Source organism: Pichia membranifaciens (genome assembly GCF_001661235.1).
Source record: "Pichia membranifaciens NRRL Y-2026 unplaced genomic scaffold PICMEscaffold_8, whole genome shotgun sequence".
Taxonomy (NCBI): Eukaryota; Fungi; Ascomycota; class Pichiomycetes; order Pichiales; family Pichiaceae; genus Pichia; species Pichia membranifaciens.
The window spans coordinates 46271-60647 of record NW_017566989.1 but is presented as its reverse complement, the minus strand read 5'-3'; the positions used below and the strand labels follow the sequence as shown (position 1 = coordinate 60647).

Below are 14377 nucleotides of genomic sequence, written 5' to 3'. Positions count from 1 at the left end.
AACAGCTTTCTGAACCGCTTGTTGAGGAGAGATAAGCCCGCATGCTCCCAATCAGGCAAGTGTAGACACCAAGCTTTCTGGGGTACAGGGGCACCACTCTGAAATAATAGTGTGTGTTGCTTGTAGGCAGTTGATGGATAGGAAGGCCAAAAACCCTTGGCGGCTGTGACCACAACCGCTTATCTCATTCTTGTGTTAGTCATAGATTAGCAATGGAGCGGACTGGTTCTAACTGCGAGCTCAAAATATAAAAAGAGCTTGAATTTTTGCCCATCAGCAAATTGAAAAGCATTCCATCATGGTCACTTACAAGAGGTTTCTTTAGAACATCAGCTGACAATAGAATGGGAGAAATTGAGATTCGTGACATTGTCGAGTCGGACTACGAAGAATGGTTGAGGTTATTTGAATTGTACTTAGTATTTTACGAGAAGTCACTCCCAACTGAGATCAAGGAGGCGACATTCAAACGAGCACTCGACCCCAGTGTTGACATGTGGTCGTCGCTAGCAATCCATCCGGAAACTAAGAAGCCTATCGGCTTGGTGAACTACTTGAGACACATGTCCACCTGGTCCGTCACCGACCAGCTTTACTTAAACGATCTATACGTCGAGGAGGGTCAACGCTTGAAACACGTGGGAAGAAATTTAATCGAATATGTCTATGCAAAAGGTGATGCCATGGGTGCCCCTAATGTCTACTGGTGTACTGACATGACCAACCATAGAGCCCAGTTGTTGTATACTAAGGTTGGCTGGTACTCTGGAAAGGTGATCTACAAAAGACCACCAGGCTCCTACTAATGTTGGTGCCGTAGGTGGCGGCTTGAACAGAAAGAGAGATATCTAAATTTGTGATAGGTCTAATTTCCTGGCTGGTGGTTAGCAGATAAGTTTTTGCAGCATTCCAGGAGATATTGGAATCGAGTTTTATAGCCTAGTGTCTTTTTATTCTAATGTGTAAGGTGAAGAACAATGCCGTTCAGACGTCCAAGTGATTTTTGGTCACTAAAAGTGCCGCGACATTGGTTTTGTTGCACCGTTGTATACGTTAATTAGTTATCGAAAGATGATGTAAAAAGGGGTGGAGGTTTACGGGGTAAACATAAAAGCTGGGGTTGATCATTGTTCTGTCATACAAATGAGATGACAGCAGGAAAGCAGAATGCTGCAAATGAGACTTGGAAAGGCATCTTCTGATATTTTTGTAAAATATACTCGAAAATTTAACCAACGTTTCAAATAATCTAGAAATGTAATTTTTGAAAATTAGAGAAAAACTCAGCCACAGGCACTTACGACGCTTCGAAGCACAAATTGGATGAATCATACAAAAAATTCGCAATAAAATGGACTAGAATATAAAAAAATTGGTTAGCTGTATCTTTTAAGGTTAAGTGCACGAGTTTCTGAACCATTTCAAAACATACACCACATCAAAGTGAGTCTAGAATAATAGGATTTGGATTGAGTGGGAGGATCACTCAAGCCGTTGGGTTACACTTGTCAACAAGCTTAGACACCTCATGCTTGTTATCGAGGGCTAGCCCTTTGATAACCCCGTCAATGTCCTGTCTCTTCATCTTCTGCTCGTACTTGAACTTGCTTTCAATTCGGGTAATCTTGATCTCGATGCCGCAGATCGACTTCTGCAGTAGATCAACGTAGCTTTTGGGCGCCTCATCGACAGCCCAAGACTTAGTCCTGTTCTTTTCTTGTTGGCCCGTAAGGTGGTCTAGCTGCTTACGAACCCACTCACCATCATCGATGACTCTGACCTTGCCATAACAGTGAACTGCCCCGAAATCCCAGGTAGGAACCACCTTGTGTGTCTCCTCCTTGGTAGCGTAGTATGAAGGAGTGATGTACGAGTCGGAGGCCTTGAAAATTACAAGAATTTCCGTACCTTCCTTCTTCAAAGCTGGTAGTTGGGGGTTCACCTTGGCAACGTGTGCCTGCAAATACTTGACGCCTGTTTCTTCATCCACAGACAAGAAGAACGGAATGTGGTTTGCAACCAAGCCATCTTCACCATATGTGATAATGGTGCCTAGAGGGTTGGACCTAATCAATTCCTCTTGAACCGCCCAATCTTTTTCGAGATATTTTGCTGGAATGTACATCGAAAGTTAAGTTATACCCTTAGTGAGTACAGTTTTGTACAGCAAGCAGAAGCAGCAGAACTTTAAAGAATAAATGCAGCTTTGCAAAGTCCTGTGACTCTCGTCCGCTTGCTTCTGTAGCATCTGTCCAAGTCTTGTGTGTCCATTTCAGCTTTGTTATTCCGCTGCTGACCAACCCGGCCATCGTGGCTTGCAATAGATAAGCGCTTCGGTCGCCACCACTTGCCTTTTTCGGAAGACTAGGCGAGAAGCCTCGGTCGTTTTCCGTTGCTCTTGCGGTACCGATCTGTCTCTATTGTTTCTGGTTTTAATACAAGAACAATGTTGCTTATCTATTTGCAAAAAAAGAGTACGTGTCGTTTCAAAGCATAGTAGGTACCTGAGGCCAAAATCTCTTTTGGCACTGGATAAAATGTTCAGCGGGATAGGAAGGTGATGTCAGTGCCTTTTTCACAATGAAACACCAGTGCACAACAACGAGCAAACGGTCCGTCTTTGAAACTAACACCTGAGCAATCGACTTCCACGTCTCAAAAGCAAGGAGAAGTAGGAACTGCAAGCACTACTACCATGTATATTCAATCAGTTCAGATGGCAAATGTTCTGCGCCTACATCTTTCTTCGAGGCTCTATTGACAAGGCTGCCAATAGTGGGGCGTTTTCATTAAGTCCTTCCTCCAATCTCTCACGGATTTGATTTGTGGGAGGTAGCTTTGTTGAAGAAACGATTTCAAAACAATGTGCTGATAGAAGCCACCTTGAAGTGGAGCGGACTATTCCCCGCATCGGGCAACTATTGTGTGTGAATGGCCGGCCCTGCCGAAAACAGATAATTGTCCGCGCTGTCGGCAGTCTTCTGTCTCCGGCTCGGACATAATGCTCCATTTCAACGGACTTATGTCTTCGGCTTACTGCCCCATGGGGCAAACGCATACATTGGTTATGATCAAAGTATAGCCAGTTGTGATGCGTGAAGAAGGAAGGGATATGGTTTCAACTTTTGTTTGCTCAATTATAAATAGAGACTGTTGTCCGCAACTTCGGAGAGAAACCCATGCCAGGATTCATGGATCTGATTACACAAAAAAAATTTAACTATATCAAACTATAGCACAAAACACACACAGATAATCATGAAGGTAGTTTTATTCGGATCAAGAGGTAACGTTACCAAGCCACTTACGCAAATTTTACTGTCAAAGGGCGTTGACACAACAGTGATCACACGGTCAGCAGAAAACGGGAAAGCAATCGAGACAGACGGCGCCAAAGCTGCTGTTGGATCCACCGAAGATGTCGAATTCTTGACCAAGACGTTCCAGGGCGCTGATGCCGTTTTTATTCTGGTTCCTGCAAACCTTTTTTTGCCAAATACATTGGAGAATATGGCTTCTGTATGCACAAAAGCGTGTGATGCCATATTGAGTGCTGGGGTTCCAAATGTTGTTTACCTGAGCTCTGTTGGCGCTTTCAATCCAAAAATCGGTTTCCACTACCAGAATGAGCAAATTTTGAAGAGAAAGCTTTCTGGTGTCCCTAGTGTTTCTTTGGTTAGACCAACTGGATTCTTCACAAACTTTTACCATAACATCGGAACCATAAAAAAGGACAACGCGGTTTACTTCAACGTAGAAAGAGAAACGGTCGAGTCGTATGTCCATCCGGCAGATATTGCTCAGGCATGCGCAGACTTGATCCTCACTCCTCCTACAGATGAGAAGTTCAAGATGATCTACGTTGAGAGCGATCATGCCAAGGCGGCAGATATCGAGAAGATGATTCATGATGCCTTGAATATTGATGTTAAATGGGTTACCGTGTCAGATGAAGCTGCATTGCAAGGCGCCACCAGCATTGGTTTACCGAAGGAAAACGCCGAGTTACTCACCAATCTTTACTCTAAGGTATATCAAGGTGAAATGCTGGACGACATCAAGAAGCATGGTTCGGTTATTGGTACACACAAACTTGCCGATTTCTTCAAGACAGACTTCGCAGCTCAGTTTTCTAAATGAGTTTATACTGTTATACTGTTATTCGCCTCTATATGAAGCCTTTATGTATTGATCAATCTAGAACACGGTTTTGAGGACTTAGTCGGGCGTGCGCTTCGTCAATAACATAGAAACCAAGTATAAATCCTCCCCCTTGGACCCTGAGTGTGGAAACAAACTTCACTTCAGCGTCAACTGAAAATTTCCAAGAATATCGAACCGGACGGGACATTGCGAAATTTATATGAATCATCTCTGACCTATATTTCATAGTCAAAAAGATTAGCACTGTTATCTGAAAACAGTGCATCTAGACTTGGGAAAGTGTTTGAGGTCATGAATATGGGAGGCCCTCCAAAAGAGTCCTCTCTAGAAGCCACATAATCGTTGTCTGTAAAAACAACACCATTCTCGTCTGCCGCTTCGAAAATATCGATGTCATCATGCTTTTGAGTTTCAAAACTGTCAGCGTCTTCTCCCTTTTGATTTGCCAACATATCAATGTTTTGGAATGGATCAAAATTTTCAAGCTCTCCATCTATATCTATTTTGTAATCCTCGGTAAGCCTTTGCTTAGTAAGCTCAAAAGCCTTTTCACTTAAGCCCCAAATGACTGAACACTTTTGTAGAGTCATCGTGAAAAGTAGCAGTTCATATTTATAGATCCCGTTTTCGGTTAAAGATTTGGCCGTAGCACCTTCTGCGGATCTAAGAATCACTGAAATAGAAATCACGCAACAGTAAGTTATCAATGTTGAGCACTTACCAAATCCGTAAGTTTGAACAAATTTTCTTATTACAATTGCTAGGTCAGATATAGCGTTCGAACAGATTCTTGAGAAATTGTACTGATAATTAGGAAAATTCTCAGTGCTTTTGAGATTCAAAAAAGGCCTATTAAGGCAAAGAAGTACAATATAGTATAATAGCTTGAATGTTAGTTTTGTAGGATCACTCCCCAGCTTTTCTAAATCAGCTCTGTTCCATAATAATTCTGTAGGCAAATCCTTTCTCCATTTTAAAATCTTTGAGTTATATTTTTTTACTACTATTAGTTTCTCATGGAGCTCAACGCTCTTTTTCTTCCTATTAGTTTGCTTATCGTTGAAAACCTCTTTCAGCATACTCTCCGTAAGATCCATCAGACTTACTGTTGCTCTGAGAGGATCGCCGATCTTGAGTACTTTAACTCTTTTTCGATCTTTATCTTGAAAAGAGTATTCATGCATCCAATCAATGTCAGGTAGCTCAATGGTTTCTTCGATTGTGCTATCATTCATTTTCAAGGATGAAGGTCTGCCTAACAAGAGACCAATCAAATGATCAACTAAGTATGTTCCCCAAAAAATGCGACTTCGAATCTTGTTACCCAAAGCGCCTTTGGCATTATCCGACATTAGATCTGTGGGGCTTAGTTGAAGTCCAATGGAATAACCCATGCGCATGGCTATTCCGGACATAAACCATCCACTTTCATTCCTTCCATTGTATATCTCGTACAACCCTAACAATAAAAAACTCTGCAACAAAGAAATAGACGGTTTGTAATAATTATGGAAACATAGTTCTCTGGCTTTTTGAAAAAATTTAAACGAGATACTTTTTCTTGAAGGATTGTCCGTAAGTAAGCAGCCAAATGAACATATTGCAAATATAAGCTCCTTCGAGCAATAGGAAGAGTTTGTTTTCGCATGAAAAAAGTCGAGCAAGAAAGCCTCTCTGAATATAAATATATGTATATCTGGATATTGCCACGTAAAAAATAGCTTAATGTAATGCACCACTTTTGGATCTCTGTTCAGCTTATAATAGTCCTCTGCTTCTTGATTGTTGGTAATTCTTGAAAGAGATATGGTGTCAAATATACTAGTTGGACCGTATACCGAAAGGAACTTGTTATCGAATGCTTTGAAGCTGACAGGAGTGGGGTATTTTTCCACCAAGCTTACTTCATTTCCTAAAATGCTAGGTCGTGGTTCTGCCGAGACGACAGATGCTGAAATGCTGCTCGTGTTGGGATCCTGGTTTTCATTCGGTACCACTTCCGCATAATTATTTAGCCTTTCCTCTACCTCATTATCCTGTGTAGCATTCAGACTGCTAATGGATCTTCCACTGAATGAGTGGCTCAAATTCGATAGCTCTTTCATCACACTTGCAATATCTACAAGTTGGTTAGATATTCGCATGTGCTCTTCTTCATACATTTTTAGTTTTGACTCAAGTTTATGCATGTACTCCGATTCTGATCTCTCTTTCCTTTTATCAGTTGTTGATTTCACACATTGCATTCCAAGCATTGAGCATGCGTTGCACGGGAACCGCTCATTGATGTTACACTTTACCTTCCGTTTTCGACATGATAAGCAAGCCAGCACGCCTTTCTTCTTAGCAACTCTCCCAGAGTCTGACTCGCCCATGGCTAATCTTCCTTACTTCCATTGTGCATCTTAGACCTTGCCGATAAGCTTTTGAAGTATAACATTTTACCACAGCTTTGGCTTCTGTTCCGCGTGAGCAAAAAACCGTTGCGCTCAACAACAGGACTGGATCAAATAGCCAGGTCACGAGGAATTGTGGTAGTTTTTGCAAATTTGCATTTAATAGGTGGAAATTGTGCTAGAAATTATACAAAACATTCAATACATAAAGGCTGAGTATAATTATTGCTATTTTCTCAATTATCTACTTTACTCAACAGAAAAAATGTAAACATTAGATTAATTGTAAACTTCTTCGAAAGAAATTTTAATAATTGCTAGAGCTTCGTCAACCTCGTTCTCAGTGATGGAAATCGGTGGCGCCATTCTGAAGACTCCACCGAAGGCTTTGACTGCAATAAGGTTTGCATTCAGCCCATGTTTCATCATAACTTTTGCCAATGCAGCTGCCATTTCTGGATCGCTCTCTTTAGTGGCCCGATCTTTGACAATTTCCAAGCCAATCATCAAGCCCATTTGTCTGACATCACCAATAGCCTTGAAAGAGTCCATCATCTTAAGTAAGCCATCGCCAAGCTGCTTACCTCTTGCTTTTGAGTTGGCAACCAAGCTGTCCCGGATAACAATATCCAAGACTTTTGAACCGACTGCAGCTGGAATTGGGTCATTGATATGTGTAGTATAAAACAAAAAGTCTCTTTCTCTGCTTCTGTCATCGATCTCTTTACTCGTAATTATTGCAGAAAGTGGCAAACCATTTCCCAAAGTCTTACTTAAACATAAGATGTCTGGTATGACGCCCATTTCCTCTATTGCAAACATACTACCACATCTGCCAACCCCTGTTTGGGCCTCATCCACAATTAACAGCATTCCTCTCTTTTCACAATGTTTCTTCATCTCCTGCAAATAGCCATTTGGCAGTATAAGCATTCCTCCAGAAGACATAACAGGCTCGATTATGACACATGCCAACGAACCTGTACTTTGAGCATCCACTAAAGACCAGCCGTAATCTAGTTCAGTTTTCCAATCATATGTTCCGTCAGGATTTCTGAAGATCGACCGGTAACTATTAGGACTTGGCAAAACCAAAGCTCCAGGGGTCATAGGACCATGCCCAGTTCTTCCCGCCTGGTAAGTACAGGCATTTGCGGCAGCCGTCATACCGTGCCATGAAAGTGATAAACCGACTACTTCAAATTTCCCCGTTACGCATTTAGCCAATTTGATAGCATACTCGTTTGACTCACCTCCAGTACTCAAGAAAGCAACTCTGTCGAGTCCATCAGGTAATAGGTTTGTCAACTTCTCTGCTAGGTCGACAACTGGAGGACTAATCATACCAGAGAGAGTGTGGTCAAGAGTGGCTGCACTTTCGGCAATCGTCTTGTTGATTTCAGGATGGCAATGACCAACTAGGCAGGACATCTGTCCAGAGGTAAAGTCAAGAATTTTTTTTCCTTCATTGGTGTACACGTAGACTCCTTCGGATCGTACAATTATCTCCTGAACAAACTGTGCACCAAAATATGCAAGCTTATTGTTTGCAACTTGCCAGAACTTTTTCGAATCAATTTCTCCAACTGTCATTTTCCACTACTAGAGGCTATTGTTTCAATCAAGCTAAAAAAAGCAAAAAGTGTATACTGAAGTTTTTTTGTGCTGGATAAAGATGGTGTGTTCTTCTTATACGATTGGCAATAGAGTTTCTCTAATACCATAGTCTCGGAGAACATCTCCGAATATTTGCACTCGGCCCTAGCTCACGGAGAATATACTCCGAGTCGCTGTGCGTCAACCGGAAAAAATCTCCGTTGGCCTTAGCAGAAGGGTATCTTACTCAAGCTACAAAACAAGAGTTGCGCATTATGCAGCCGAAATTATCTTAGGTTTTGAAGATTTGGCATGAGCTTGTGTAGCTTATCTCAGCTACAAAGAAAATGTTTTACCTTTATCAAGCCCGAAATCTACAACTGGGCCAACGAGGTGCTGATTTTCGGGCCCAAGATTGTCTCTCATTGAGAGGCTAAATTACTTTGAACGCAATGCATGCCTGCTGCAGGGTGCTATTTCTATAACTTGTTTTGATACGTTGATGTGTATCTAAACAGCTGCTCACTCTTGTGATTCAATTAGAAGCTTTACTGCAAGGGATATGATGTGAAAAGTCGCCAATCTAGAGTAGTCACCAGTTATGGAGACTTGTCCAGATCTCAAGGCAGCATGAAATTTAAGAATTTTTCATTTTTGGAATCCCGTTGTTATCTTACCATTTTCCTTATCTAAGCGATAAGCAAAATAATCTCCTGCGTCGGATTCTATTCTCCGACGCGCATAAACGCAATTTCGGACTTTCGATAAACAATTCTCTTAAGGTAGTAGTAAACACCACAAGAAGGCTGAAGGATGGTGGTCCATATCACAAAAGCTTAAATAACTGTCTATTCTCTGTTGTTAACATAATTCCCAATGACACACACACCTTTTTCTTCAGTGGTACTCTTGATATGACACAAACATTGAGCTTGTGAAGTGTGTATAGCCTTGCACACAGAAAGATATCCGAGAATATGACAATCTCCTATACTGATGAGAAGCATCAAAAAGATCCGTCTGTGACTGAGTACGAGGATGAGATCCAGCTTGGTACCGTCCTTTCCGAATCAGGCCAAGAGTTTGAAATCCATGGTAATTTGAAAGAAATGGATCAGGCTCTGGAGCTTGCTATGAATAACGACGATTTCATTTTCACCGAAGAAGAAGACACTAAGCTGCTTCGCAAAATCGACCTTGTTCTTATGCCTTTTGTTTCGTTTCTTTATTCATTATTTTACATCGACAAAGCTTCCAATGGATGGGCAGCAGTTATGGGTATCAGAAAAGATATGAATATGAAGGGTATAATGTACAGCTGGACAGGTTCCGCTTTCTATCTTGGCTACCTTGTATATCAGCCGCTTGCCTCCCTTTCACTCCAAAAGTTTCCTCTTGTGACCTGTTTCTCTGTTTATATGTTTTCTTGGGCTGTGATAATCTGTCTACAAGCAACAAATCATAGTTACCCAGCGTTCACCTTTTTGCGGACACTATTAGGATGTTCTGAAGCATCTGCTTCAGTTTTCACTACACTTTTGACCTCCCAGTACTACAGGAAAAAGGAAGCATTCCTTAGGGTATCCTTCTGGCTTGCAACTTCCGGATTTGGTGTTTTTTTTGGGAACATGATGGCTTATGGTATTGCCATTAGAAGCGAAAGTTTTTCTATTGCTGCTTGGAAGGTCCTGTTTATTGTAATTGGGTTGATCTCTTTTGTCGTTGCTGTTATTCTTCATTTCCATGTTCCAAACACACCCGCTACCGCTTGGTTTTTGAATGAAAGGGAGAAAAGGATTGTTGTTGAAAGAATAAGAGAAAACTACCAAGGTTTTGGTACAAAGGTCTGGAAAAAGCATCAATTTTTTGAGGCAGTACTAGATATCAAAACTTGGGTGTTTTTCATTTACGCAGTGGCTTTCAATATTCCAAATTCAGCCTTAGCCTCCTTTGGTTCTATTCTTTTAAGCACTGATTTTGGCTACTCAAGTACCGATGCTTTACTTTATGGTGCCCCACAGGGTGTTGTTGAGTTTCTGTGTCTACCTGCTATTGCTTATGCCATTCAAAAGTTTAACCTGCCTAGGTTGTTGAGCACGGCAGTCGTGATTACCATTTGTATCACCTTTGCTTGCATGTTGGCCTTCGGAAAGAATAGTGGAACCAAATTGGCAGGTTATTATCTTCTTTATTTGATGCAAATTGGGCCAATTGGTAGCTTTTCCTACTTTGCGTCAAATGTTCCCGGTTACACCAAAAAGATTACAGTTACTTCCGTTTATCTCGTTGGTTACTGTGTTGGTTCTTTAGTTGGACCTCAAACCTTTGCCACCAAGGATGCCCCTCATTATACTCCAGCAAAAATAGCAATTGTTGTGTGCATTTGTGTTGCAGCTGGCTGTTTCTACACTCTATGGCTTATATGTTATATGGAAAATAAGGCCAGAGACAAAAAGGCAATCGATCTAGGTGATAAATACTGTGCTCCAAAAAATATTGAGTTTAGCGATTTGACTTCAACAGAAAACATCTACTTTAGATATACCCTTTAAAAATGTGCCACCACTAACTTCTAAAGCTGATCTCTTTCTTTTGCTGTTGCAAATACTTTGTTTTTTGAAAATTCTTCAAGGTTTTTAAATCATTTGTAGGATTAACAGCTATCTTTTGTACTTCAAAACTCTCACACTCCGGGTAACTCTAACAAAGAATAGAACTTACTCACTACTTCTTTGAAATAAGTAGATCTTTTCCAGCAGATCGATTATAAAACATCATGTAGAATATCTCAAAATATAAGTAAAGGCCAGAAAATCCGGTGAAGCCAGTCGGAGAACATGTCCGTAATTTGCACTCTGACATGACTTTGCGCGGGGAACAATCACCGATATCTTATCTTTTGACCGTGCGAGGGTTCGAGTAATTATTATCTTCTGCAAGATGTCCTAGGTTGTTTAGCCCACATATAAATGTAACTTTGCATCTTTGCAAAGTTCAACTATCACCTTGAACCCTAAGTTTGCAATGTCCTAAATTTACAATGCTAGATATACTCATTTCTTGTGTTCAATAAATCGGCTTAGTAGAAAAAATGAGGATAGTTGAGTTCCTTCTCACCCTTTTGATCATCCCCTTGGTACACTCCATTAGTTTTTGGGGGCTTTCTCCTGAAATTTATCAAAAAATCTCATCAAAAAAAGAAGACACTGACTTGATTTCCAGCAAGAAGATCACTAAGAGATGGGATGTTGTTAATCTTTTAAAGGAGATGACAAAAGTAGAATCTGAGGTCGGGTATGAGTATCAAGCTATGCATTGGTTGAAAGATATACTCGAAGAACAAGGTTTGACTGTTGAATTACAAATAGTGGAAGATTCTGACCACAGTAATACTGGTCTTGCTCGGCATAATTTGTATGCATATATGGGAACCGTAAGAAACACCAAAATCTTGTTATCCGCCCATATTGATACTAATCCTGAAGGTCGTATTCCGTACCATGAAATTGGAGAGGAGATTCATGCAAGAGGTGCTTGTGATGCCAAAGGTTCAGCGGCCGGGCAGATTGTAGCCTTTTTTGAACTTTGGGATGAAGGAAAGATAGAAGAAGGTGACGTGTCGCTACTTTTCGTTATTGGAGAAGAGTATAACGGTATTGGAATGAAAACGGCCGTTGAAAGTTTGAACGCTACATGGTATTCTGCTGCCGTACTAGGCGAGCCAACAGAAAACAAATTGAGTAAAGGGCATAAAGGTAACTTTAGGTTTGATATTGAGGCTTGGGGAAAAAAGAGTCACTCTGGATATCCAGAGCTTGGTTTCAGTGCAATTGAATTTTTGGTTCGCAAACTCAACATTCTCCTGGATTCAGAGCTTCCTTCTTCGGATTTGTTAGGTCCAACAACCGTAAATATCGGAACCATCAAAGGAGGAGATTCTGCCAATATTATCCCGAGCTATGCCAAAGCAGAAATGTATATTCGTGTTGCGGGCAACAGCTCAGAAATAAAAAACTATGTGGAGGATCTTTTCAACACGGAACATTCAAAAATTACAATTGTTCAATTTTTAGATCCACAATATTTATCTTTCGATGTTCCAGGATTTGAGCTAATTGCTTGTTCCTATGCCACAGACATGCCGTATTTAGAATCAATCAGCATCAAAAAGTATCTTTACGGTCCTGGAAGCATTTCAGTCGCTCACACTCAGGCCGAATATGTGACAGTATCCGAATTATATGATTCGGTTGTTGGATATAAGAAAATTGTAGAATTTAATCTCTAGTTTCATTGCTATAGCACTAGACTCCTTTCTTTAGTTATGGCGCACTTATTAATATCTTATGCTATCAGCACTCAAATTATTTTATAAATTAAAAATTTAAAGCATGTGATCTCTTTTCACCTTATGCTAACATTGTGGCTGAAGCTTCTCAAAACTGCAAATCTTCCATATACAAAGTCCATAGGTCTGAACAATTTTCCATGCTTAGCCAGTCAAGGTCCCAATTCATCGAAGATGACATTTCTTGCCGGCACTGTTCCCCTCTAGGTTGTTCAGATTCAAAACATTCTAAAAGCTTTCTTCTCTCAGAGTAAAAATAGTCGTCCACCTTGCTATTGCAAGTATCATTTACCGGACCCGAAACGTTAGCAATATCCAATACTTCACGTTTCATTTGTTCAAAAAGAGTGATTATAAGAGCCGAAACACCTTTTTTTGTTGCTAAATCAAAAATCTTTTCAGTTTGCATCAAAATTTTATTGTAATATAATCCAATCCCAAGGAATGATTTATAATGTAAGAGGTAATCATTGCAATATCCGTAGTATATCCCTGCATCCTTGAAATCTGAATCATAGTAAGGAAAGTGTTTAATATAGGATAGTATTGATGCTGCTGTTAACGCTATAAAACCATTAAATGTTGCAGCTGTATTTCCCATTTTGTCTTGATATATCCAGAATGATCGACACGTTTTTGGCAGCTTCAAAAACTGAAGTCGCCGATTGCTGCCACCAGCCTGAAGGAGCTTCACTCAACCATGGTAGTTTGTCATATGGGCCTTTGGCTCCGTCAGTGTCGCTAGGAATGAAAGGTATAAATTCTCTGTGAATTAGTATTCCCGAAATCATTAATGTTAAATGCATTGAGCAGTATATATTGCCTTTGCCTGATACAAAGGATAAGACCAAATTGCTGTAGCTGAATTTTTCTTTTTCCCCTAAAGCATCGTGAAATGATTGTATTTTTTGCTCTAGTTTGTTCCATGCACTATTCGGATCCCAAGGAGCCTCCTTGTAAAAAAATTTACCCCCTTTTACCAACCAAGCCAAACAATCTATCCAGACTTCTGAAGACATGATCAACAACGATGTTAAGTTATGATTTTTTCCATTGGTTATACTGCTGACATAAACTGGGCTTTCAGCATTTTCAGAAGTGCATTGGGGATCTTCTATTGGAAGTCTAAACTTATGAAGCCTTGATTTCACAACTTCAATCGATTCTTCTCGTAACGATAACGTTATCAATTGATAAGACCATATCGTTCTCAAACATAATTCGTTGTTGGATATTGAGTCATTTTCCAAACTCAGATCGAATAAAGTCTTATATGCTCTTTCAGCGATCCCCCCTACTAAATAGCCCTTGTATGTTTTTCCTTTTTGCCAGTTGATTATCAGTAATATTATTGAACACTGCATGATGAGAACAGTATCTGCTTTATTGTCTTCCAAAATGGACATAAATTGTGTTTCTAAATTTATATATCTTTCCTTCTTCTCCTTTTCTGTCAGCGTCTTATCAAACAGTGAAGCTAGCGTGTTCATCGAGAGTATAAGAAGGGTGTCCATCGTGTCAAGCTCTTCTCTGGAAGAATATGAGTTTAAAAAAAACAGTTCAGGATAGTGTTGGAGAGCAAATTCGATTGATTTTTTTAGCTCCAGCTTATTGCTACCCGTGCTTATTTTTCTTTTAGTTCCGGGACCTCTTACTTGCGAGTACTCTTTTGTTGTGTAAAGAACGCAGTTATCCACATTGCCAATATTTCGACAATGATTGCATGGTGGTTTTCCTTGGTGCACACATTTGACTTTTCTCTGACGACAAACAATGCAAGCTGTAGAGACTCTCATGGTTTGAAAGGCATTTGAGTGTACTGTTGTCCTCAGCAAACAAGGGCTTCAAGGAACAGCCTCAATGACGACGATAA

The 14377-nt window shown here is 40.4% G+C and overlaps 8 protein-coding genes across 8 annotated transcripts; 4 read left to right on the top strand and 4 right to left on the bottom strand.

Moving 5' to 3' along the window:
* The first annotated feature begins 134 nt into the window (after nucleotides 1-134).
* On the top strand, nucleotides 135-1193 carry PICMEDRAFT_18443 (hypothetical protein). Its single transcript, XM_019162003.1, has one exon. The coding sequence runs from the start codon at nucleotides 345-347 to the stop codon at nucleotides 804-806; it is 462 nt and encodes a 153-aa protein (XP_019015294.1). The 5' UTR covers nucleotides 135-344; the 3' UTR covers nucleotides 807-1193.
* Nucleotides 1194-1486: 293 nt separating this feature from the next.
* On the bottom strand, nucleotides 1487-2125 carry PICMEDRAFT_74790 (hypothetical protein; the record flags this gene model as incomplete). The annotated part of the gene is made up of 1 exon (XM_019164872.1): nucleotides 1487-2125. The coding sequence occupies one exon, from the start codon at nucleotides 2123-2125 to the stop codon at nucleotides 1487-1489; it is 639 nt and encodes a 212-aa protein (XP_019015293.1).
* Nucleotides 2126-3258: 1133 nt separating this feature from the next.
* PICMEDRAFT_74789 (hypothetical protein) lies at nucleotides 3259-4140 on the top strand (the record flags this gene model as incomplete). Its single annotated transcript, XM_019164871.1, has 1 exon — nucleotides 3259-4140. One exon carries the CDS (start codon nucleotides 3259-3261, stop codon nucleotides 4138-4140), a length of 882 nt encoding a protein of 293 aa, XP_019015292.1.
* A 2563-nt stretch (nucleotides 4141-6703) lies between these two features.
* Nucleotides 6704-8223, bottom strand: PICMEDRAFT_18440 (hypothetical protein). Its single transcript, XM_019162002.1, has one exon. It carries the CDS (start codon nucleotides 8151-8153, stop codon nucleotides 6840-6842), a length of 1314 nt encoding a protein of 437 aa, XP_019015291.1. The 5' UTR covers nucleotides 8154-8223; the 3' UTR covers nucleotides 6704-6839.
* Nucleotides 8224-9133: 910 nt separating this feature from the next.
* On the top strand, nucleotides 9134-10708 carry PICMEDRAFT_74786 (hypothetical protein; the record flags this gene model as incomplete). The annotated part of the gene is made up of 1 exon (XM_019164870.1): nucleotides 9134-10708. The coding sequence occupies one exon, from the start codon at nucleotides 9134-9136 to the stop codon at nucleotides 10706-10708; it is 1575 nt and encodes a 524-aa protein (XP_019015290.1).
* Nucleotides 10709-11174: 466 nt separating this feature from the next.
* Nucleotides 11175-12514, top strand: PICMEDRAFT_18438 (hypothetical protein). The gene has a single exon (XM_019162001.1). It carries the CDS (start codon nucleotides 11248-11250, stop codon nucleotides 12442-12444), a length of 1197 nt encoding a protein of 398 aa, XP_019015289.1. The 5' UTR covers nucleotides 11175-11247; the 3' UTR covers nucleotides 12445-12514.
* A 78-nt stretch (nucleotides 12515-12592) lies between these two features.
* Nucleotides 12593-12913, bottom strand: PICMEDRAFT_74784 (hypothetical protein; the record flags this gene model as incomplete). The annotated part of the gene is made up of 1 exon (XM_019164869.1): nucleotides 12593-12913. The coding sequence occupies one exon, from the start codon at nucleotides 12911-12913 to the stop codon at nucleotides 12593-12595; it is 321 nt and encodes a 106-aa protein (XP_019015288.1).
* A 166-nt stretch (nucleotides 12914-13079) lies between these two features.
* PICMEDRAFT_74783 (hypothetical protein) lies at nucleotides 13080-14300 on the bottom strand (the record flags this gene model as incomplete). The annotated part of the gene is made up of 1 exon (XM_019164868.1): nucleotides 13080-14300. The coding sequence occupies one exon, from the start codon at nucleotides 14298-14300 to the stop codon at nucleotides 13080-13082; it is 1221 nt and encodes a 406-aa protein (XP_019015287.1).
* Between the last annotated feature and the right edge of the window lie 77 nt (nucleotides 14301-14377).